Raw genomic sequence first — 26,041 nt, 5'->3', positions numbered from 1 at the left:
GAGTTTAGAAGTTATTAAATCTAGAATAATTTTATTTTTAAACAATTAACATACATGTTTTATTATTTGACAAACTAGCTGATGAATTAGATTCTGTAGCTGGTTTTCAATTTCCTACTGAATTCCCATTATGATGCGGATCATGATGTGTACGCGATCCCTCCGCAAAGGGAGGTCGCCCCCTCGGTCGGCAGGGGTGGGAATGTGAGGCGTGGGAACGTTCGAAAAAAAAAAATAGAGAATATAGATAAATGCAAGCAAGGTCCGGTCATCATCGGAAGCATAGCTGGATGCTACCGGACGCGTCCACAGGTTGCGGATAGTGGAACGCCAAATAGATATATTGGGCAGTTGCGAATAAATAAGCAGTCGCGGACAACTCAGCGGTACCGGGGGGAGAGTCTCGGAACAAATATCCGAGTGCCCATGATCCCTGGTTCGACAAGGCGAACAATTGGCGCCTCAAATTATCCAGTGATCGGTGTTGATCTACCGAAGATTAACGCTGGGGTGTGACGTAAACCGTGCCCATCAGTGTTCCTCGGTTTGCAGTCAGGGTACCGACTGTATTCGTACGGTTGCCTCACTGATACCTGGGCGTCTCAGTAACAGGCTTAGTTGCCAAGTCCTTACCATGGTAGGGAGGCTATGCCATGGCGTACCTCCTCTCCTCGAAGTCCGACACTCACATGGAGAACAAAAATATAAACAACCAGTAAAGAAAGTCTTAAAGTCGGGCGGGCCCGACTTTATGATACCCTACACCACTTTGCTAATTTAGTAGATACCTGGGCGTCTCAGTAACAGGCTTAGTTGCCAAGTCCTTACCATGGTAGGGAGGCTATGCCATGGCGTACCTCGTCTCCTCTCCTCGTCTCTCTCCTTCAATCATAAAGTTCAATAATTTAAAGTTCAAAGGACTAAATATGCCGAAGCATTTGTATCTATTAAATTCGGACTTGTATTATCCATTTGGTGCACAATTAATTTGAAATCGGATAAAGATATATATGGGAGCTATATCCACAACAGAACCGATCTCGATAAAATTTGTCAAATATATATCTGAGCTGTATTTCCCTGAATATCGTTGTTACGGAGTGCATATTACAGCTGTGGTAACAAATCTAGACTCAATTCGGTCGTAAGTGCCAAATTCCATCCCATTTGGACATATATTAGACGTTTGGTGCACAATAAAAAGTAAATTGGACGAAGTGATATATGGGAGCTATATACAAATCTGCACCGATCTCGATAAAATTTAGCAAATGTATTTCTGAGCTGCATTTAATATATTTCCCCAAATTTTGTTACAAAGTGCATACTACGGCTGCGGAGGAAAAAATAACAAATATAACAATATATATGGGAGCTATAGCTATATCTGAACCGACTACACGACATACTTATTTTCAGGCCTAATTTGGTTGTATGTGCAAAATTCCATACTATTCGTGCTGATACTACACGTTTGGTGCACAGTAAAAGCAAATCGGGCGAAGATATGTATGGGAGCTATATCTAAATTTTGACCGATTATCTCCGATTTCAATAGGTTCAAAATAGGGCCAAACAAATGTTTTGTGCAAAATGTCATCGGGATAGGGCAATAAATGCAAACTGTACTTTGTTTACAAAAATGCATGGACAGACGCACGGACGGACATGTATAAATCGACTCAGAATGTGATTCTATGCAAATCGTCAAAAGAACTATAGGTCTATCTCGTTTACTTTTGCCTGTTACAAACAAATGCACAAAGATATAATACCCTGACCACCTTGTGGTGTAGGATATAAAAATACAAAACCAAACTCCCAACAAACACCAATGACACTATTGCTTCTGAAGAAGCTACGACCAAGGACCGGTTACATGACAGGACGATTTTTAACTCGGGAGGGAACGACTCGATTCTGAATTACAGTGACGTCATCGATGACAGTATCAACAAACACTGTAAACAATTGTCCGCTCTCCTGGAAAAGACAAAAACGCTGAGGCTCAGTCAGGAAAGTGTTCCTTCTGGCTTTGAAAATGACTCATAACTCTCTGATGAGGAACTTGACATCATGGTCATTTCTTCGTCTCAAAGTGGTAAGTCATTTCAAAAAGCCGCTAAGAACACTCCCAACGAGACTTGTGCAGAGTCACAACTCCAGGAGGGATCATCTTCGGTCACCTCCGATGTTACATGCCTCGATCGCCAAGACGCCATCAACGTAGGTGCTTGGCAGGAATCCTACCAGCAACCTTACTCACGAAGGCGCCGGACCGAAGGAGGCGAAAGCAAGGCGGGGCTATAAAAGGTCGGTAAATTAATGCAAGAAATTTATCGGCCAGGACCCCGCGCAGATAACAGAGAGAGGGGGGATTCTGATTAAGATGAACCTCATGGTAATTGCAAAGTTCGAAAAGAACCATTCGCATTTACCAAGCTGTTGTCTTAATCAGGTTCTTCTAGCTTTCCTACCTTCTGCTATCAACAGTGGGGTAGACCCACCAGTGGTTCAACCCTCTGTTGAGGGCCCTGTGGGGGTCAGTAAATCTACCACCGACAACATGACCACTCCGGTTGACGTTCACGCGGTGGTGGTTAGTGCTGACCCTGCTGGGTCAAACCCACCTGTCGAGAAGCGCAGAAACAGGTAGGCCAAGAAACCAGTGCCCGTGATAGCCGCAGCCTCGGTAGTCCCAAAGGAAGCTGACAACTCGTCACGCTCTACGTTGAAGAGAGGTCGGTCTACGTAGGAACCACACCCTAAGGCCAAGAAGGCTTCTCAGCCAAGCCCTTCTGTCAATAAATGCAAATGGGATATAAGGAAAAATTGGAAGGAATTCAAAGTTAAATCAATAAAAAGAAATATTGATATCCCAACTAAAAATGAAGTAAAATATCTAGGGATTCATCTAGATAACTTTTTATATTTTAATTCTCATATAAATAAACAACTAATTAAAGCTAGAAATGCCTTTTTTGCTTATAAAACCATATTCTTTTCGGACAAAATTTTTAATGAAGTTAAAATTCATTTGTATAAAACAATTGTAAGATCAGTTTTATGCTATGGTGCTCCAATCTGGTTCAACATTTCACCTTCCTATATGGAAAAACTCAGAAAGTTTGAAAGAAAATGTTTACGTTCTTGTACCTCTCTTTTTAGATCCCCAAGTAGCGATTACAAGAAATTTGTGTCAAATAAAAAATTATATAAAGCTTCTAACATACATAGAATAGACAACTTTATTATAAAATTGATAAGAAACCATATATTGAAATGCACAGAGAATATTGAAAACAATTTTATTATGGCGCCGTATTTCATCGATGATCTATATATTGTCAAGTGCTTAGAATCAGGGTTTATTCCACCTGAAGCTTTTCTTTATCTAGATAAAAAGAAATGCATTCAAAACAATGTGGGAATTCCTATATTTTTCCACTCATTCAGAAGAGCAAATGTAAAAGCTATATTATGTAATCATGCGGATATTGATATCAGATTTGATACCACCATTACTCAAAAAGACAAGAAAGATTCGTCAAATCTTAGAAAATATTGGTGGCATATGCCATAATGCTTTTGTTTTTATACTTTCTGACACATTAAACAATAAAAATCCTTGGTGTAATGTTTTTTTTAAACTTTTCATTACAATACAATATAGTAAGGTATGCATTGTACATTTGTATATTTAAGATAAATACTTGTTAAACATATTATTATTATATTTACATTACTAGAGTATCCCCTAGGGGACAGTGTAATTCTAAAATAAAATTATCTGTTCTATTTGTTTGTTTGTAGAAATGTAATAATTTAAGATTCGAATTTATTAATAAACAAAAAAAAAAAAAAAAAAAGGCTTCTCAGCCTATACCTACAACTCCACTCCGTCGGTCACCAATTCGATCGTGACCAAACCGCCCCTATCAGCCCCTTCAAGCTCTAAGCCCGATAAGGAGCACAAGGGGAAGGTCAAGTCACAACCGGCAAGCCAAAAAGAACGGAAGAGGAAGTATTCTCAGACTATCTACCCGGACAATCTTCGAGTAGCAATCATGACAAGACTGAACCGGAAGGTAAAATCAGCGACAGCCGATGGCTGCTATTCGAAAATCGACTGAGGGAGCTTGTTTTTACGGGTGAGGGTGGGAGGTGACCTGGCCATCAAAGTATCTGTGGATACGGATGGCCAGGAGTACCTTCAAGCTCGTGGGGGAAAATTGCACTTCGGCGCCGGCTGGATCCGTTTTCGGCTGAACTCCTCCTATCCCTCACGAAAGCTGAAGTAGACATAGCCCTGTTTCAGGAACGCTATATATACAATAAAGGGGTAACTGGACTATGGAGTGGGCAGTACGTCTCTTATGCGGTCTCCATAAGGATAAGGTAAGGACATGTATTGTTCCCAAAAAGAGTTTAAATCTTATCTTCCTTAGCAACTACAGTGGAGGAGACGTTACGGTGGCGAGAATGGAGTTTAAATCCGGGAGGGTTCCAATTTTCATCTCTCTCTACCTACCGTATGAGCGACCTGACCCACCTGCCATGAAGTAGAAGAGCTGCTTAAAGATCTAGCTGACAAAGTGCATGTAATTATGGGTTGTGATGCCAACGCACACCACTTCCAATGGGGCAGCAACGATACCAATGTCAGAGGTGAGTCCATTTTTTATTTTATCTTGAAATATAATCTCAAAATTTGTAATAGGAGCAATGATGCAACATTTCAAATCAAAGACAGGGCAGAGGTCATTGACCTCACCCTTACTAACAAGGATGAATCTCTTATACAAGACTGGAAAGTTTCTCCTGAGTGCTCGTTTTCACACCACCCGAAGATAGTTTTCAAAATCTCTAGCGCACATCTTGGGTATGCTTCACTGAGTCGATAAAAGTGTCAACGATGCCTCCAGATTTCGTAAAGTCCTTTCGAGGGATCTTAAATCCATAGGAAGTATAAAACGGACTGACGGCACATGGACTGACTCTGGACTAGAGACTCTCAATCTGCTAGCCAACACCCATTTCCCCGGCTGTATTGACACGGTAAGCAATCGGCAAGCCCATCAAGTGCATCGTGATCATATGGCTAGTGAACAAAACTTGGCTGACAGAATTGTAAGCACTATTCAACATTCCCTTTTATTGGTCATTACATGTTATGACGATGGGTTTGAGTGTGACCGACATGACGAGACATCGAGCATTTGGTTGGATATCACGTACTGTTATGCGTTTGATCAAACAGGACACAACATGACGAGCGTTTTCTCTTCATGGCATAAATAGAGAAAATTGTCACATTTGCAGCCCTTTAATCCCTACTAATAACGGGTGCCTTCAGGAGCACGCCTCAAGCAGCACTGGACACTCTACTGGGCTTAAGTCCCCTGAGTATTCATGTAGAGGAACAGGCATTTAGGAGTGCGACTCAGGGACTCTTTGGACATTCTGCACTTCTAAGACGTGTAAGGAATGTGGGAGTGGTAGCCAATACAAGTAACTATATTTCAACACGGTTGAGCTTCGACCCACCTGACATACACATACCTAACCGAGACGCCTGGGCTCATAACAACCCACCTTTCCACGGCATAGCTGTTTATACAGGCGGCTCAAAGATGGAGTGTGGAACGGGAGCTGGTGTCTTCTGTGATACCCTTAATGTTCGTGAATCCTACAAGCTTGGAAACAACTGTAGCGTATTTCAGGCGGAAATCTTTGCAGTCAAAAAGGCCACAAACCGGAATACTGAAGTCAGCGGTTCGGTATATATGTCGATAGTAAAGCGGCACTGAAGGCCTTAAATTCCTTAACTATTAAGTCTAGGGCTGTTTTGAACTGCAGGAAAGCCTTGGAAAACTCTGGGTTGTCCAAAAAGCTCTGTTGGGTCCCTGGTCATTAAAACATCCTAGGTAACGAGACTGCAGACGAATTGGCCAGGCTAGGATCCCAATCAACTACAATTGAAGTAGATAACTCGGTTAAACCACCGCTGTGCCACTTCCTACAGGTAAATTATAGACATTACTCTGAGAGAATCCAACAAAATGGCTGGACGAAATGGGTTGCACCATCTCCAAAAGAATCTGGCCCACACTCACAGAGAAGAGAACAAAGTCGCTACTGTCATTGTCGAAACCTGATCTAAAACTTGTGGTGGGTATCATCACAGGTCACTGTAAGGTGAGGGCAATGACCTCGAAATGGGACAGCGACGACATTGACTACCGTAAGATCTGTCAAGATGAAGAAGGAATCGAGACAGTCGAACACTTGCTCTCCCACTGCCCAGCACTCATTAATGTGAGACACAGACTGGTGGAAGAACTAGTGTCACATGATCTGTTTTCTTTTTCTAACACTGACCCTATAGTAATCCTTCAATTAGCCAGAAGATTCAAGTGGCTAGAGACGACACGGCAAATTCCTTAGCCGTAGATCACACTCTATCCCTTATCTTCACCCCCTTTCATCAACCACTCTTTCCTTTTTTCTTACTATTCTTCTAGGATGAACACAATGGACCTGTAGGTCTCCGAGTGAAGCGGTTGCCAGATGGTAACTGCGCGTCCTTTAACCTAACCTAACCTAAATGCAAGCAAGTGCATATACGATACTTTTGGTCTAAGCCGTGAACTTTGTCCCACAATAAAGATACCGTAAAATATCTCGGATGCACCTGGACCGAAGACTTACATGCAAGCAACACATATGGAAGCAATATCACGCAAATTAAACTAAAAAAAGGCCAATATTGAGTGGTTAGTTTGTATACAAAGTCCTATTATATAAGACGGTAATAAAGGCAATTTGGACTCATGGCATACAGCTCTGGGGCACAGCTTGTGCCTCTAATGTAAGTAAGCTACAAAGAAGACAATCAATATTCTTCGATATATTACTGGTGCACCATGGTACATAAGAAACGCAAACATCCACAAGGACGTAACCATATTATTTAATTGTATCTACAACATTATAACCGTAAGACTATGCCTGTAGTCCGCGAATCACTAAGATATAACTGTATCTACTAATCTGAATTGCCTACTCAATTAATTCACGGATATAACTGTATCCACAAGCCAACAAAAAACACAAATCTATATCTTAAAAAAAATAATAATAATAATTAATAAATAAAGCATGAAAAAATATAGGGTGATTGTATTGACAACCCTCCTATAAAAATTAAAGTATGTAAGATATGAAAACTTAAAAACTTAAAATATATGAAAGATTCAATAAATTAAACAAATATAAGGAAATAAATTTGAGCTGGAAAGTCTTCTCCAAATGTTCTTTCTCGGACCAGCGGAGGACAAAATTCCAAATCTCTGTAGAGGGAATTCATCAAAATGCACATAGAAACCCAACCCATAACAAGAATCTTACTTCAGTGCTATGAGAAATCATGCCCACTTACCTTCCCTGACAAGAAATGTCAAGAAATTACGTAGACGATTAAACTTTCTACGGTGTAGGAGGCATATAAGGCTGCCTCCAACAAGTACAACAGTGAGATAAAGAAAGCCAAACGAAACGCATGGATCTGCTTCACGGAGTCTATAGAAAATGTCAATGACTATCGATCAACGTAGGATTGTAAGAATTCCCAAAACCAAGATCGCCATACTGCAGAATGCATTGACGTTAATACTACCGATTTTGGAGGTGATATTTAAGGCGTGATTGCGTGTATCGCACATTCTAGTACTGTGGAGAGCACTACTAAAATCTCTACTTCTCGGTGAGTGGATCGATTTTATGCTCAGTAGCAGAATCATTAATTCACGCTTAGAGGAGTGCGCCGTCAGGAGATGGGTTAATAAAGGTACACCGCACAGAGGTGTTGAATCATCACTAGTCTGTTTTTTTTTTTTTTTTTTTTGATAAATGGTATATAAAAAGATCTGGAACTTAACTAAAGTCCTGACTCAGACGGTGTAGTTCTGCTGATTACAAACTATAGATCTAATGCAAGGGTCTATTGATAAACTATCAAGATGGTGACGCGGTAATGGTCTATGCTAAAACAGAGCTCATTCTCATGCAAGAACTTTATAAGAAAGAGCTAGGAGCTTAAACCGCATATTATCAAATAGACTATGAGTTAACTTATGAAGCACTCGTTTGTTGGCACTCGCTAGGGAAGACACCTTCAAAAGACAAATAAACTGATTGAAAAAAAAACAACAATAATTTTTTTGTTTCGAACGTTATTAAGGACAATAAAGTGCAAGAGTGAAGTAGAGCTGTGCACTGCACTAAAATGAGTTGGGAGCATACTGCAGGAATCCCTTACCTTAACCGAAGAAACGAGAAGATATCATTATTAAAGGCACCCATAATAATGACATCAGAATACCGATCCACCAAATAACTAATATCACGCTCAAAAGCCTTACAATTTAAATTCGGAAGATACACCACACCAAGAAGTATCTTCCGTCTACCCAACAGCAATTCCACAAATAAACGTTCAGCACTCCCATACTGACTGCTTTGAAACACTACTTTATACTTAATTGCCCTCAAAACAAATAAAGCCACACCACCATCTCTCTGAATAGGCCGATCAGTTTGACAATATCTATAGTCCGATACCACTACCCCTACCCCTATCACGTGTAAAAGACTGTTTTCTCAAATATTATGAGATTAAAACTGCGGCAAGTGGCCAACATTCAAATTATCACTTAGTGCACTCAAAGATGAACGTAGCAAAACAATTTACCATAAATTACTAGAAATCATAAAGCCGTATCTTGAAAAAGATATGTATGATATATTAAATGAAACATACATAGGTCATTGGTGTCCTACCATAACAACATACGAAATTTTCAAAATAATTGAAAATGGCATATGTATGTTTGTAAAATTAGTAAATATACTATATTTAAAGAGTCGTTGATGAACCAGCAAGATTGACTTCCCCATCAAGCTGCCGAGAAACAGAAGAGGGGTTCGACCTACATACTCTGACTTTCATCACAGTCAAAAAAAAAAAAACAAGTAAAAGAGCAGCTTGAAGCAAAGGTTTTAACAAAACCATTCGGGAGCGAATTTTGACTCTTGGCATGTCATTGTGAATTTCTATTCTGAATCTTCTTACTTTCTCGTTTCCTACGACATTTGAAAACAAGCTTGGCAGCCGGATAAGTAACACCCTATAGGCGATATGGTTATTGATCACATCATTCAAAGCAATATAGCCTACCTGGTGGTAATTTTACATAATTTCATCTCTCATGTGAACTGAGTTGAATTTCACAGGACTGCTTTTCCACCAAAAAATTTAACAAGAGTGCTGAATATCGTTTGGGTTAAGCTCCACATTACAAATTTTCGCAATCTTTATAACAGGTTCCTGCAGATTGCGTACAGCCTTCGGCAACCCACTTATTAAAATATCAACCCGATTCAAACTCCTTTGACGAGTAAGACTCTCACGCTCCATTTCCTACATTTTCTTTCTGATGCCACTTGTTTCATTTTGCATTCTTTCCACATTTGCTTGACAGACCAAAAAATTCGCACTAAGCCAGAGACAATTATTAACAAACTCCGACCGCACGTCACCGATCACCCTATGGACATATACATACATACATTGGTCAAATCGTTCATTAAGTTGTTGTCTTACTAATATAGCAAAATCATCCACACATTGTCTCATTTGCACATTATGAGCATCTTTCATTGACACTTGTTGCTTTTAAAACTATTTGTAGAGTCTTTTGGACATTCTGCCATTTTAAAGTATGTGGAGTATAGGAGGTCGGATTATAGCCAATGACTACATAACACATATGCTAAACTTCGAATCACTAGACATCCACATACCTAGCAGGGACATCTGGACCATGAACATACATTTTTTCAACTGTATAGCAGTCTATACCGATGGATCAAAGTGGAACGGGTGGGGGAATATCCGGAACTCCTTCAAGCTAAACAACGGCTGCGGCGTATTGCAGTCAGAAAAAACGTAGAGCTGATGGTAAATATAAATTATAAACTTAACGGACCGCTGACAATATATTTCGGTAGTCAAGCGGTTTTGAAAGTACTAAATTCAACTATCATTAGATCTTTGGCTGTTTTGGAATGCTCTGGAAAAAGTTAAATCATTCTTTAAGCTTTGTTGGGTCCCAGACCATTGCAACATCGCTGGTAATGAATCAGCAGATAAATTGGCAAGACGTGGATCCGAATCAATCGATTTTGAAATCAGAACTCGTTGAAGTCATCCTTGTGCCACTTCTTTCGAGGGGTACATAAACATTACTCTGTGAGATTTCAACAAAACTAGCTAAATGAAATATATGAACAATGTTCGCTTGTTTGTTCGGGATACCATAGTATTTTGTTGTTCCAAAATGGTCAGGCTTAATTCCTTTATTGTTGTTTTTATATAAACAACGTCTGTTTATTAGTGGAGAACGATGATAATTTTTAACAAGGGGTAAGGCAGGGAATACCTAGGTTTCGGAAAGAGCCACCAATCCTCATCAGTTCCCTTGTTTTTTTATCTGGGATATTCTCCCCAGAAGTTATTTTAAAAGTATCTTCTATGACAAAAAACATTTTTTTACCCAAGTGACGTGATCGTAAGCTCAATAGAAGAGGAACCAAAGAATTAAATAAAACTAAAATTCTTTTGGAAAATCTGCTAAATCTTACAACCGAACTTATAAACATTTACATCTTTCTTTCGGGCCACTGTTGGATTTGCAGACGGGTTTGGCTTATCCAAATAAGTGGTCTAGGAGCATTTTCGATGCTCTTTCCGAAAATGGACACCATAAAGGTGAATCCTTAACAATTTTCCCTCAATGGGCCCAAACTAATTTCTACTATGAGTGACCGTGTGAAATATCAGTCGGACCACTGTTGGACTTCCAGATGGGTTTGGTTTATCAAAATTTTTGGTCTAGGAGCATTTTTGATGTTATTTCCGAATATGGACATCACAAAGGAGCATCCTTGAACATTTTCTATTAGTTTGTTTCAGTTTGTAGGTATTTATGTGCGCAGTGTTTTGAATGTCAAAATTGATTTGATTTTATTATTATATAATTTTCATTATTGTAACTTTTATTTTATTTAAACTAAAATGTAGTTAAATTTAAATTTAACTCTGAGAGAAAACCAGTGTTAATAAACGAAAAATCAAAGTAGTGCAATTTAAACTTATTATCACGCACATCTATATCTGGTACTACACGAACATGTCAACATTTTACAATAATTATCACATATGTGATATAAAGTGAAGGAAGTGTTCGACATAGTCCAAATCTATATCAGACTTAGGTCATACATTAAATGAACAATATTGGACCAATCCTTCGGTACTTTCCCAAAATGGCTCAACAGTTTGAAAATTCAGAGCTCATGTTAAAGTATATTTAAATAAATGGTAATTGCCTGAGGGCATATATCTATATATTTATATTTGCTCGGATCAAGGTGTATATGGAAGTAGGTTTACTTACAAATCTTTATGCGAATTGCACCGGATAATCGACCAATCACAATAAATTTTACAATGGAAAGCGTATGATAAACAAAAATTAAAAAGCTTATAAAATCGGTAATTAACGATACTTTTCGGCAAGTCAAATTTAACACACATCATTTGGTTAATCTATCATTTTCGAATTTAATGTTCCTGATATTTGTCGGGAAAAAAATTAGTTAGTGAATCCCACTACTGGTCGCAAAGTTGGAGGTCAGAATACGTAACAACGGTTATTTTACAATTTGTTTGCTTTAATTGAAGAAAAGGTCAGATTTTTCATTTCTTCATCTGAACTTAAGCAAATGACCGAGGGAAATCATTAAATCACATAGAAACATTTCCATTAATTTTTGCTGTGATGCAATGTAGCTTAGGGTATTATAATAACAATAATTATGTGTGCAAGAACCTTCAAGGTTTGGTGTTTTAAAATTTTCCCTTTAGTCAAAAAACGGCACATCACTACTTTTCCCACTATTGCCATAAAAGTAAGGTAACAAACAATTTGTTGATAAAATAATTAGGTAAACTATTACGTACATTTATTCCATCATTGCATTGCAGGTGCGCCTAATACCTTCCTAAGTTGATTGATATTGTCAATATTGCCACATTTGGCTGTTTTTGGAGTACGCAATTGAATAAGGGCGTGGTTAGTCCTTCCTTAAAAAAGGCAATCGCAATTACAACTGTAAGACAAATTTTCGATCAGAACATTCTGTTTCGAATTTTTATGAGACATTTAACTCCCGACAAATGTGACCAGCTGATTCCTTTAATGAAACTACATATGACGCAAAGTAATACCGTTGCAGCAATTGGATTAATGTGAAATTATATGGGCGTGTCAAGTCGTAGGAAAACAACATGCTTTAGTATGCAATAAAAGCAATTATGCTAATCTTCAAGCACGAACAAATGAAAACATGAAACAAAGATTTTAACACTAATTTATCTTATCAGTCGGACTTTTATAATAATTACCTTTCCACGGAATATCGAATAAGCATGATAACTCCGGCCAAAGGCAGTGGCCAAAGAAGATCCTTATAATTGGCGTGCTGGACATCGGAGCGAGAGCCGGGAGCAATGTCGGACCATGTTACATTTGGTGGAAGCCACACATTAGGTGACCAAAACGAATCACTAATCTTTTTAAATGTTTCCATAGTGCTGTTATATTTCTACACTTTACCTATCGCAAACACGTCTATTGAATTATATCTATCATCACTTATTCCACAACACAATAATTCGTGATTAGAATAACTTATGGGTGTATAATAGAGTTGAGAAGTGTCGAGTATTTGTTTCTTGGAGTAGTCGGTACACACAAACCAGTTGTAAAAAAATAGGTCGGTTCCAGTGCGGCCATTTTAGCATTTTTGCAGCTAAATTTAGCATTTATTTTTTGTATTTAGCAGCAAAAGTTTCATCTGGCATTTAGCATTTTTCTTAGCTTTTTGAAATTATTAGTTTAGCATTTTTTAGCATTGTCTTTGTCCAAAAATTTTCTTATATTTTAGTAATTCTGATCTTCAAAAACATGTCATCTCTAAAAAATGTCATGGTTTGGACCTAGGTAATGCATATTCTTATAGAATTTGCCCTATATTAAAGCTTAAGAAAAGAGAGTCATGCTAATGGTTATTCAGAACAATATTTGTAAATTAAGGTTTCTCTATATGAATTGTTGTATGCCATTCGTGTATTTCTTAATTCGTCTGGAATTCACTTTCAGAATTTCGGTGGAATAGACATTTTGGTATTTTTTCATACAAAAATTGGGGCCAATTTTATCCGCTAACTGTTATCCGATGGCCATCAAATATGCTTGGTAGGAACGATACCGAACACCCACTTGACGTGTCAGAAAACTTTCAATTTTTGTCCATTTGTACCCCTGAATATTTTGCGATCATCTCCAAAAACATCTGGCTTCTATTCTGACACTAACCCCACCTCCATCCAACATTTGGTGAGGATCGGGCCATAAATGTGCCCTGTATATAATATCCTAAGGAGTAAAAATATAAAAAAATGTAAAATTCAATATTGTAAGTCAAAATGAAAATATCTCATGCGACAAAAATGTGACAAAATGGAAAAATTTAAGAAAATATCAAAAAATCAATATTCTCATCTTCATTGGGATATTTTCATGCGTTTTTGTCTAGATTTTTTCTTTCCTATGAAGAGGACATTCTAAATTGACAAGATTAGTTAAAATCAAAGGTCATGCTATCTAAAGGGAGCACTTGCTTTTCAGCCTGACACTCAAACAAAGCATGGTAACACACCCTGAATGTAATAGTTGCCTATATGTATATAATATGTTTTTATAGTTAATATTTTTATAGAGGGAAGGATGTTGCTCAATCGCATTACCTTTAGCTAACATGCTCTCTATTATTTCTGATATGCGTAAGTAAGAGCAGTGATGGGCTATTATGGTGGAGCATCAGACGACTCTCAGGTAAAGAGCCTGTCAGATGAACTCCTATTTATAAAAAATAAGCCATTATTTAAAATTTTGATTTGTAATTTAATTATTTATTATTAAGTAATTTCATTGAAATAATATATACATAATTCCGTTTTCTGTCGTTGTTTATATTTTCTACAATATTTTTTATTTCATTTGTCTCTATCCGTTAGGTAAATATCAAACGATCAAAATTGTTAACTTTCGAACGAATTTGTTATCTACATTCGAAATCTAAGGTGATCCATTTCCGAAAAGAGAGTATGGGCCGTTTTTATATGTTTTCAATCATTTGTAAATGCAGCTGATGGTCACTGTATATTTTTAACGGTGGCTTCCTCATTGTTTATTAAAAAATAAACAAATTAATTTGTAATTAATTTCGTGATATAAACCCTCAATTTAGTTCTTCAATATAAAATAAACTATTTGCTTTATCAAGTTTTTATATGAAATAATTGTGCTGGTATGCCATATTATCAATATAATAAAATATGGCAACATGAATTCCGTAAACTTTTTTTAAGATAGAGGAAAGATGGTCTAACCTTCTGCTTATCGGGTAGATCATATTTAATGAAACGTGTTATAACGAAAAAAGATTTATTTGTCCGACATCATTTTTTTCTCTATTAGAAAGAAGTAGTAACCGGTCTATGTGTATCCGATACTCTGATATGGCAACTTTAACTATAGAATCGCAGTATTTAACTATAGAATCGAGTTTCATAGAACAGTAAAAATAGGTTTACTGAATGCACAAGCTACCTCAATTGTTTAGGCAAAAGAGACCTTTTCATATATTATTAATTAAAAACATATATTTTGAATGTACTCGAATTGTTTTATATGCCATTAAGTGCAGTCAACACTATATTTTAAAACTACACTAATGTTTTAAAGTTTCTTTCACGTTCATTATTTTTATTTTTTGCACGCTTGGTATTGGCATTTTTCCCACCGTTCCTCGCTAGTTAGTACAACTTTTAAAGTAGTCAACAAGGTAGATGTACTAGGTAATCGCATCAGCCCAGCTGACGGCACCATTAAATGTCAAAACGAATTGTTGTAATGAAGAATTCGCCCTAAATGAATGCAACAACAAATTTGTTTATGTTGTCTTCCCTAAAAGTACCTTTTTATAATATTTCAAATAATTTAAGAGTAAGTTAAGAGTGAAACCAGTAAAAAATTAAAAGAACATGAAGGAAGGAGGTTAGAATGGAGTGCAGCTTTAAGAATTAAGTTAGCCTCAACATCTAAGATTCCCAAAGCACATCACGGGAAGTAGTGCAAGAATTAGACTCTTGTCATTTGCAGTTCCGGAAAACTTTCGGTTTAAACCAGTAAAATATAGTCATTATAAGTTTCTTTGTTTAAAAAAATCGCAATACTACAATTAATACTTATTTTACTCTTATTTGTTTTACAATAAAAACTTTTATTGCGACGTTCGTTTAGGACGAGAGGGACACAAAATAAAATGTAAACAAACACCTCGTTTCTGATTGGTTGAAACAAATTTGCCGCAACTTTTAAATGTCATGGCGAATCTATGTTTTTCGCCTTAGATGCCAATTTTGACATTTGAGGGGACCACAAAAGTTGCTTTGTTGTAGCAATTCGCCGATGCGGTTACCTGTTAGATCTACCTTGGTAGTCAAGTTGTGTGTTTCGGTCACAAACATGGCAGAAGATTTCAGAAAGCCGCTTCATCACATCTGGTGGTACAAAGAACTGTAAAAACATTTTTCGAAATCAAAATTTAGAATAAAAAATTCGTGAAAGGTCTGTTGTCTCCTCGCGAAAAAATGTACGATTAAGGTTCACAAATTGGTATAGCACCATGACGGTTGCACATACTTTATTGTAATTTGTAAACTATCACTGTATTCTACAATCGATGTCACCGGTAATTGCAGTTTAAAGTGGAACACTTTTGAAACCGGTTACTCTAAAACTTTAGTTTTTCAAACGTTTTTACCAAATAGAGTATTTAAAGTTCGCCCGCCTGAACTTAATGTTTTTTACTTGCTGATAACTCTATTATTTCGACTGAGTAAAGTAAATGTAAATTGCATTGCCAATTCACTTTCTTTTATTGATGTCGTCTATATCGTTTCAGGGGTTTGGGTGAGAATATTGAAGTAACTCTAAAATGGTAAAAATATTATAAACTATAGGATATTTGTCATTTAAAAATTGTTCTATAATGACATTGTTCTACGTGATGACATTGAAAAATACGGGAGTAATTTTTACAGCGACTGCGTTAATCAGCATGTTGACTATGCAAAACTTGCTGAGAGCCGCCTGGATAAAATGACAAAACTAACTTTTTGTTGTCTATATTTAGTCTATGTTCATCTTCTCCACTTTTTCAGAAAATATTGACATTTTTAATTTATTTTAATATTTTTGAAATATTCAACTCTATAGAAAAGATATGTCCAAAAAATGTTATTGATACAGACATTCGCAAAATTTATGCTTTTTTGTTTCTACAATTGTGCGCATATTTGACTCTATGGACAAGATACGTACCATGGTTTAGATAGATATTAAGATTTTTTTTCGTCTGAAAATTATACTTTTTATTCATGAATTTAATTTTTTTTATAAAAACAACAATAATGGGATTAAGGCTGACCATTGACAACACTGTTCTATTAATAGACAAGGCACGGTCGACGAAGGGGCTTTTGTTGTAAGAGACAAAACCAACTTACATGTTTATCAGGTATGTCACAAGAATGAATTCGTACTTAGCTTCTTCACTTTTTTATTGTTGCAAAATGGTCAATCTTAATCCCTTTATTGTTGTTTTTATAAAAAACAACGTTTGTTTATTAGTGGAGAACGATGGTAAGATTTACCATGGTGTAATGCAGGGATACCTAGGTTTCCCTTTTTTTGTCTAAGATATTCTCCCCAGAAGTTATTTTAAAAATAACTTCTATGACAAAAAACTTTTTTACCCAAGTGACAAGATCGTAAGCTCAATAGAAAAGGAACCAATGAATTAAATAATACTAAAATTCTTTTGGAAAATCTTCTAAATCTTACAACCGCACTTATAAACATTTTCATCATTCTCCACTTGTTATGCTTTCGTTTTACATGAACGAAATAGCATAACCATGGTCCAATTATAAGGTCTACCAGAAGGCGAATTCCACAAAAATACAACTCTGCCACCTACGTTTATTATCAAAATTTGGTCTCAGAGCGAAAAAGAAATAATTTCGCCTCGACACAAAAATATTACAGCGAATTTCTGACATCAATTGTGATAATAAATATTTTAAATATTGTTTTAATGTAAATAAAAGGAAATAATATCGTGGCTGGCTTATATGTATTGGATGGACTTATTATTTCTTTTAAAGTCGTCTAGATTTAGTGGAATCAATCAATAATATATTTCTGTTAATCTCTGGGGAATTTTGTTTGTCCTAAAGTTAGGGGCAAGAAAATTTTTGGCCATCTCTATCGCCCTCTATATGGAATATGCAACACATATAGGCAATGAAAGCTTATAGATTAACATGACATCTATATCAGAAGGCTGGGGCGTGGATTTATTAAAGGTGCTTGATCTAGGTTCTTGATGTAAAGGCTGACACGTGGACTTGGTTCCTGATTTACTACACAGGGACAACGTACAGTTTCCAATGTACATGGGAGAAAAAGTATCCACAACTGTCGTTCGCGTAGCTACACAGGCTTTCTAAAATAACGCCACAGAAAATAATAGAATTGGTAGGTGTTTTCAAAATATTATTTTCTCCTCCAATAAAACGAAAAAGCGGATGTTTCACGAATTATATCACAGCTGCACACATATTCTCAGTGATCTCCTTACGTATATGACTTAATTCCATCCAAGGTTGATTCTTTTCTAGCCACGTCTTGAGGATTCTTTTGCTTCAGTTGAGTGATTCTTGGCGAGATCTTAATTGTGTCTCCAGCATTTGTGTATTTTCGTGACTATACAAAAATCTGTAATAAATCTGTAATTTAAATTGCATAGTGTAAGCACTTAAGGGCTAAGTACATAAGAAGCTTGGAGTCATGGCTAGGCATGTTTTGTGACGTTTCATAAAGGGATTACAGGGCCGCACTAAAATCCTGCCGTCGTTTTCCATTATAATTTGACATTAATATGCCTAGCCATGACTTCAAGCACTTTATGTATTTGCAGCTTTAGATTACATACTGCGATCTCCACAGCAGCATGGAGGAAATTCAAAAAACCTTTTTTCTTTCATATTTTTAATTTTGTTTTTTGAATGTAAATTAAATTTCTTTATTAAGTAAAAAATATTTTTACAAATGAAACAAGTATTATTGACATCTCTTGCAGTTGTCAGGCGAATTGAAATTATGTTGACAGAAAATGCAGGTATCAGCTGGTCTTACTTGTCGACCTTATAATTGGACCATGAGCATAACCATGTAAGTTGATTTTGTCTGTTACAACAAAAACCCCTTCGTCGACCGTGCCTTGTCTATTAATAGAACAGTGTTGGCTTGTTTATTCGAGATACCATAGTATTTTGTTGTTGCAAAAAGGGTCAGACTTAATCCCTTCATTGTTGTTTTTATAAAACAAAATTTGTTTATTAGTGGAGAATAATGGTAATGTTTACCACTTTTGTTTTTGTAAGTGAAATTTTTATAAGTACTAAAAATGTTATCTTAATGACAAATATACAATATAATAAATATACAAAATAATTAGCAAATTTTAATGGTTTCAATTGACGAAGACAATTGTAAACAAAGTGTTGCCAAATCACTTTTTTCGTTAAACAAAAAAATATTATAATTAATTATACGAATAATAAACTGAAGCAAAGCGAAAAAACAAAACAAGAAGAATACACAAAAACATGTGAAACATGTATTGGGGAATGCTGTTTAATAATCATTAATTAATATTTTAGGAACACGCACAGGAATTCGGTCCGAATCATCTCTTAAATTCCTCGGGCGGATTTTTTCAGTACAATTTACAGAAACAATCGAAACTCTCAGCATTGCGTAAAAATAATGAAATGAACTTTCTTTTTGCACAAAAAACTTTCATTAACAGAATATTTTTCTCAAGTTACATTTTTACATTGTATTCTAATTATGTGTTTTGTTTTGATTCCTCATTTATTCGTTCCCTAATGTTACCATATTGAATATATAATATTTCCATATTTACACTGAATTCGTGGTTCACTAAATCGTACGAAATCTAAAAAGCTAAAATATAAAATGTACGATTTTGAATTGCGAAATTCAAACTATTTCGATACGATTTTGTGACATGCCTGTATGTTAATTCGTTCATGGAAAACGAAAGCATAAGTAAGATTTTCCAAAAGAATTTTAGTTTTATGTAATTCTTTGGTTCCTCTTCTTTTGAGCTTACGATCTTGTCACTTGGATAAAAATAGGAGTTATTTTTAAAATAACTCCTAGGGAGGATATCCCAGGGGGATATGGGGATTGGTGGCTCTTTCCGAAACCTAGGTATTCCCTGTCTTACCCCCTGGCAAGGTAGATCTAACAGGTAACCGCATCGGCGAATTGCTACAACAAAGCAACTTTTGTGGTCCCCTCAAATGTCAAAATTGGCATCTAAGGCGAAAAACATAGATTCGCCATGACATTTAAAAGTTGCGCAAATTTGTTTCAACCAATCAGAAACGAGGTGTTTGTTTACATTTTATTTTGTGTGCCTCTCGTCGTAAACGAACGTCGCAATAAAAGTTTTTATTGTAAAACAAATAAGAGTAAATTAAGTATTAATTGTAGTATTGCGATATTTTTTAAACCAAGAAACTTATAATGACTATATTTTACTGGTTTAAACCGAAAGTTTTCCGGAACTGCAAATGACAAGAGTAGAATTCTTGCACTACTTTCCGTGATGTGCTTTGGGAATCGTAGATATTGAGGCTAACTTAATTCTTAAAGCTGCACTCCATTCTAAACTCCTTCCTTCATTTTCTTTTAATTTTGTTACTGGTTTCACTCTTAACTTGCTCTTAAATTATTTGAAATATTATAAAAAGGTACTTTTAGGGAAGACAACATAAACAAATTTGTTGTTGCATTCATTTAGGGCGAATTCTTCATTACAACAATTTGTTTTGACATTTAATGGTGCCGTCAGCTGGGCTGATGCGATTACCTAGTACATCTACCTTGCCCCCTGGTAAACATTACCATTTTTCTCCACTAATAAACAACCGTTGTTTTTATAAAAAAACAACAATAAAATAATTAAGTCTGACCATTCAGCAACAACAAAATACTATGGTATCCCGAAAAAATGGCAACACTGTTCTATTTTCATTTTTACTAATTTTTTTTAATTCTATTACATTTTTCCATTTTGCACTGCATTAATTTTTTCGACAAATGCTCTCATCTGTTAGAGATGGAAAATATTTTATTTTTAACTCCAGAATGTTTTTTTTTTTTGTTTTCTAAAATAAGTAGATTTTTATAATTTTTCTTACACGACACCATGGCAGAAGAATACAGGTAGATGCATCAACGCTTGGGAGCATTGATATGTCAAAAAAATGTAAATGTTCTTTAAAATATAAGTAGATTTTAATATGTTTTCTTATACGACGTCATTCGGAGGTTATTATAATTCGGGGTTTTCAACAATTTTTGCAAATTTAAATAATTTTTCATTCAACATTTTCAATTCCAAAATTGGTTTGACAGTTCATTGTCCCAGCAGCTGTGTCAATGCGTCTACCTATATTCTTCTACCATGCACGACACCAAACGGAAGTTGTTATGATATACATATTTCAACTTCAAAATTGGTACGGCAGTTCATTGTCCCAGCAGCTGTGTCGATGTGACTATCTGTATTCTTCTACCATGTTGTCCACTTTATACATGCTCTGTTCCAGGGCCTCAATTCTTGTTCCAGGAAAATCTGAAATGAAACATTAAAAAATGAAGATATATAATTTTACATTTTCATAAATTAAGAATCCAACTCCAGGAATATAAATGCTCTGTTCCAGAACCTGCAAGAATCTACCAGTCATGCACACTTTTTTGTTCGATAAAATGAAAGTAAAAACATTTACATTCTTGCAGTTCTAGAACAGACCAAGAGCTTTTTACTACGACAAAAAACTATTTCTTTATGATTAAACTAGTAATTTCTTGCAGGTTCTGAAACAGACCATATATAAAAAGAATCGATTAATGTGTCCCTAATGCTAGGAACACAATTGGAGCGAACGACGAATTTTTTCGCGGCGTATGTTCGTCGTCAAAAATAAAACACATATGTGTATATGGAAGTGCACACAATCACGGCACCGGCGAAAATTTCGTCGGTCGCCGCGAACTCAATTAGCTTTATTTCTATTTCATACGCCGGCGACCGGCGAACAAAACAGTACAAGGTGGCCATACTTGTACGAATTTTATGTGTTATAGTAAATAAAGTTACTTTTTACTTTAAAATTTGTTATGGTCACTCTACTATCTGTTACTCGTATAAAAAAACATAATTAATTTGTTTATTTATTTGTGTACTTGCGCCTGAGTGAAGATGGATATCAGTGAATTTATAATAGAGAAGATGGACATAAGTGAAATTATAATAGAGAACGTAAAGAATTATGTGTTCTTGTATAATTCATTGTAGTCAACAAATGAGCAAAAAGTAAACGACTTCATCAGCTGTTTTATAATTTCGTCGGTATTGTGTTCCATACGACGAATTTTCGCGGCTCATTTTGTCGCCGCGTAGGGCGAAATTCGTCGTTCGCTCCAATTGTGTTCCTAGCATAACGTAGTCATTTTTATTGAGTCTAACAGTGTGGCAAGCCTTTTTGCCATCGAGTTTTGTTTGTTTTGAATATGCAGAATTTTCTGGGAGTGTGAAACGTAGTTCATATATTGTCTTTGTATTATTTATGTTTCAATGAGCAAGATTTAACAATGGACGCTGAAGTGCCGATATTATCCGGATATTTAAATGTGCCAACACAATCGGGATTTCCTCTACATAGAATTTCTAAAAAAGTAAGCAAATAATTGTGGAATATAATTACCTGTTAAGAGTGAGTAAACTGCGAAAACGTCAATTTACCAGAAATTGCAAAACTTGTATTTAACTTTACATTTTTCTATTGTGCATGACAAATTTTGTTGCTAAATAGTTGCTATTATTGTAATAAGTATGTTAAATTGTATGCAATAGGAGCAACCTATGGAAAAAGGTGTGTGGGCAATTCGACTTGTGTTTTCTAATATACTGATCATCGAACTAATGACAACCCAGAATATAACATATATGTAATAAAACTTATTTTATTCCCTAAGTGAGTTGCAGATTTTGGAACAACTCTAGTTTAGTAAAAACTCTTCGAATTTTTCGAAATTCAAGAGGTAGGTATTTTTACCCTGATTCCGGGAAACTATTTTTTTCTTGGAGGACGGACACGGGACCCCAGATTTTTGACCCGAAAATCCGGGTTCAAGACCCGGCCTGGACACGGACCCTATTACCCGATATAGGTAGCTTATAAAAATACCTATCCAACATGTGGTCACATGATGGGGTGAAGTGGTCAAGGTTCGGAAGTTATAGTCAAATTACCGATTTTTTGGACCAGGATTTTTATAAAACCCCCAAAAAGTCCAAAAAATGCTACAATTTGTGCTAATACATTTTTCGGGTCCAGAGATATGGGACTTTCAATCCGCACAACCCGATTCTAACTACTTTATTAAAATTATGTTTTTTAGTAAAAAAAGGTGTATTTCGCGTAGCTGTCGTTGGAATTACAAAAGTTTTCTAAATTTGACACTTTTTGTAAATAGCCGGCCTTCGGCAGGGGCTTGAGATTTTCTCCTCTGGATATGTCCCACACAGGCTAACGCGAACCAAAGTGTTCTAAATTGGATACCTTTTGTAAGTTACCGGCCTTCGGCCGGGGTTTAAGCCTTTCTTCTTTGGGTATGTCCCTCACCGGCTAACGCGAACCAAAGTTTTCTAAATTTGACACTCTTTGTAAATAGCCGGCCTTCGGCCGGGGCTTGAGATTTTCTCCTCTGGGTATGTCCCACACCGGCTAACGCAAACCAAACTTTTCTAAATTTGATACCATTTTTAAGTAGCCGGCCTTCGGCCGTGGCTTTAGATTTTCTCCTCTGTGTATGTCCTACACCGGCTAACGCGAACCAAATTTTTCTAAAATTGACACATTTGGTAAATAGCCGGCCTTCGGCCGGGGCTTGAGTTTTTCTCCTCTGTGTATGTCCAACACCGGCTAACGCGAAACAAAGTTTTCTAAATGTGGTGCTTTTGAAATCCAACAACGGCTGCGCGAATAAACCTTTTTTTATTGAAAACATAATATTAATGAACTGGTTAGAATGGGTCCAAAAAATCGATAATTTGACTATAACTTCCGAACCACATTTATTAAAAAAAATCAATACATAGAAAGCTTTGTAGCCTATTATACAGATATTATATTTTAAAACCAGATATTCGGATTTGTATCCAATTTTTGGGGTCAAATAGCCAAGTAGCCGGGTTTTCTATACGAATATTTTATTGATCCGAATAAAATCAACAAACTGCTTGAATTATCACCAACTTCAATAGGGTTCGTTCTTGGTCCAAACAAATGAATTGTGCTAAATTGTATCTTAATTGAGAATGGAATATGAAAACGCAGTAAATTCCTGTACAATAAGCTTATTTTATAAAATCTGGGGGCTTAACTCTAGTTTAGTAAAAACTCTTCAATTTTTTCGAAAAAATTTCCAGTGGTAGGTATTTTTACCCTGATCCCGGGAAACTATTTTTTTCTTGGGGGACGGACCCGGGACCCCAGATTTTTGACCCCAAAGTCCGACTTCAAGACCCCGACTAGACCGGGATCCAATTACCCCATATAGACAATATAATCGTTGGAAAGCTTATAATATACCTATCCAACAAGTGGTCAGATGCTGGGGTAAGTGGTCACGGTTCGGAAGTTGTAGTCAAATTACCTATTTTTTGGTCTCGGAATTTTGTATAAAACTGCAAAATTCGAAAAAATGCCCATTATGGGGGTCAACCAAATTGATGCCAAGTTATTGCTGACCCTCTTACCTTTCCAAAATGCTACAATTTCTGCTAATACCATTTCATTTCCAATGATACCTATATTGTCTACATCGGGTAATTGGATCCGGTGTCCCAGGTCCGTCCCCCAATAAAAACTAGATTCCCGAGATCAGGGTAAAAATACCTACCACTGGAAAAAATTGAAGAGTTTTTACTAAACTAGAGTTGTTCCAAATTTTCTGTACATTTATCTTGGTTTGCTGATTATAAAAAAGGTACATTCTACCCGGCGGTCCTAATCAGTTATGCGGGTTTTGAATCGAAAGTTCGGATAAAAACTGAAATGTAACCGGTTTTTGGATATGGGTATCAAATGAAAGCTTAAGAAAATACGTATCATGGGAAAACTAAAAATGTTAATAAGTTTTGCCTTTTAAGGCGAAGATCATATGTTTTATGATTTTAAGTGTTTTTTTCCTCTTTCGAGACGAGCTTAATGATCTGAAATTTGCAGTGAAAAGGAAAGCCAGATAGACACTATCACACACTCACCACTATGCGACGCGTTTCGCTGTTGGTTAAGCGACTCATCAGGCATATTTGATATGGATGATGGCTTACAAGGGCCGTTCTCTGGAAAGTAGTATATATTTCGAACTTATTGCAAATTAGCATATGCGAATTATACACTAGAAACTCTCCAGATTCGACTCTTACTTACTCTTACTACTACTTTCCAGAGAACGGCCCTTGTAAGCCATCATCCACATCAAATATGCCTGATGAGCCGCTTAACCAATGGCGAAACGCGTCGCATAGTGGTGAGTGTGTGATAGTGTCTATCTGGCTTTCCTTTTCACTGCAAATTTCAGATCATTAAGCTTGTCTCGAAAGAGAAAAAAAAACACTTAAAAATGTTAATGATTGAAGAGCATTCGGCCGTGATTAAAACCTTTCTCCTGAGGAATTTATATATAAATTCCGGATCCGTTGCCGAACTGTTTCTTAAAACTAAAAGTATTCCTAAGAAACCGCCCTTCATATATATAATATGTATCTAACCTTTATAGTTTTGTAGCACCGAAGATATTGACTTTGAAGTTGAACTCCGGCAACTTTCAAAAGTTGTAAAGTTTAGAAAAACTGTGGATCGCGTAGCCGGGAATCTCAATTTCACATATGATACCATTTTGGAAAGGCAAGAATATAGGCTATAATGTAGCATGTAGATCTTAGTATCCCATAATGGGCCCGTTTTCGAGATTTTAGGGGTTTTTTTTCAAAAAGTACTGGTATAAAAATACCAATTTTCTTGAATTACTCCGGAACCGGTTCCAATAACCCTTTTTTCGACCCAACCGACTAAGGGGGCGACGACCATCCCCGTTAGTAATTCCAGCTACAAAAAATAACTTCATTAGCCGGTTAAAACTACAATCATCTACATGAAATCTATTGATCATTTAAAAACAAAATTATATTCGATTTTATTGTATCTGTCATTTCTAAGGCACTCGTCTGACAGCTGTTAAAATTATTCCAGTGATAGCTCATTATATTGTGTACAAGCGTACAAAAGCATTTTGGTGAGAATTTTCCAGAAAAAAGTTATTCGTAAGGGAATTCAAGCGTGATAGAGTGATTTCTTTATATTTGGCTGGAAAACCACAAGTGGCTATAGGTAGAGCTCTCCAGCATTTAAATGTGAATAAATCTTTTGTGTCTTGTACCATCGCTCGTTACCGTAATACTGGTAGCGTAGCCCGACGTCAAGAAAGTGGACGGAAGAAAACAGCAACAATATTCCGCAATATTCCATTCGGCAAATATTGAAAAAAGAGCTCGGGGTAAAGCCTTTGAAATTTAAAAAAAGTGCAAGAACTTACACCGCAACAGAAAGAAAATA

General features: G+C 36.2%; 2 protein-coding genes and 1 long non-coding RNA gene across 5 annotated transcripts in view; 1 reads left to right on the top strand and 2 right to left on the bottom strand.

Moving 5' to 3' along the window:
• The window catches only part of LOC101890389 (ceramide synthase 6), an 87,313-nt gene extending 74,478 nt beyond the window's left edge, over window positions 1–12,835 (bottom strand). Inside the window, exon 1 of the mRNA XM_059118471.1 lies at window positions 12,530–12,835. Coding sequence (XP_058974454.1) covers window positions 12,530–12,714 — 185 coding nt within the window. The 5' untranslated portion in view covers window positions 12,715–12,835. The remainder of the gene's footprint in view (window positions 1–12,529) is intronic.
• Window positions 12,836–18,653: 5,818 nt separating this feature from the next.
• The window catches only part of LOC101891263 (docking protein 1), a 104,154-nt gene continuing 96,766 nt past the window's right edge, over window positions 18,654–26,041 (top strand). The window contains exon 1 of one of the 3 annotated variants that reach the window (XM_059118469.1): window positions 18,654–18,695. In XM_059118469.1, coding sequence (XP_058974452.1) covers window positions 18,669–18,695 — 27 coding nt within the window. In that variant the 5' untranslated portion in view covers window positions 18,654–18,668. Of the gene's footprint in view, window positions 18,696–21,879; window positions 22,095–26,041 lie in introns of those variants that run through there. The other 2 variants (XM_059118468.1, XM_059118470.1) reach the window with 2 other exon arrangements.
• LOC131800780 (uncharacterized) lies at window positions 20,803–22,282 on the bottom strand. The gene is made up of 2 exons (XR_009341537.1): window positions 22,124–22,282; window positions 20,803–20,988 (listed from the first exon to the last, which is right to left on the bottom strand). It is a non-coding gene; the product is annotated as an uncharacterized LOC131800780 (long non-coding RNA).

The sequence above is a fragment of the Musca domestica genome, unplaced genomic scaffold (genome assembly GCF_030504385.1).
Source record: "Musca domestica strain aabys unplaced genomic scaffold, Musca_domestica.polishedcontigs.V.1.1 13, whole genome shotgun sequence".
Taxonomy (NCBI): domain Eukaryota; kingdom Metazoa; phylum Arthropoda; class Insecta; order Diptera; family Muscidae; genus Musca; species Musca domestica.
Note: the sequence above shows the minus strand (reverse complement) of the source record. Positions and strands in the feature narration are given on the sequence as shown.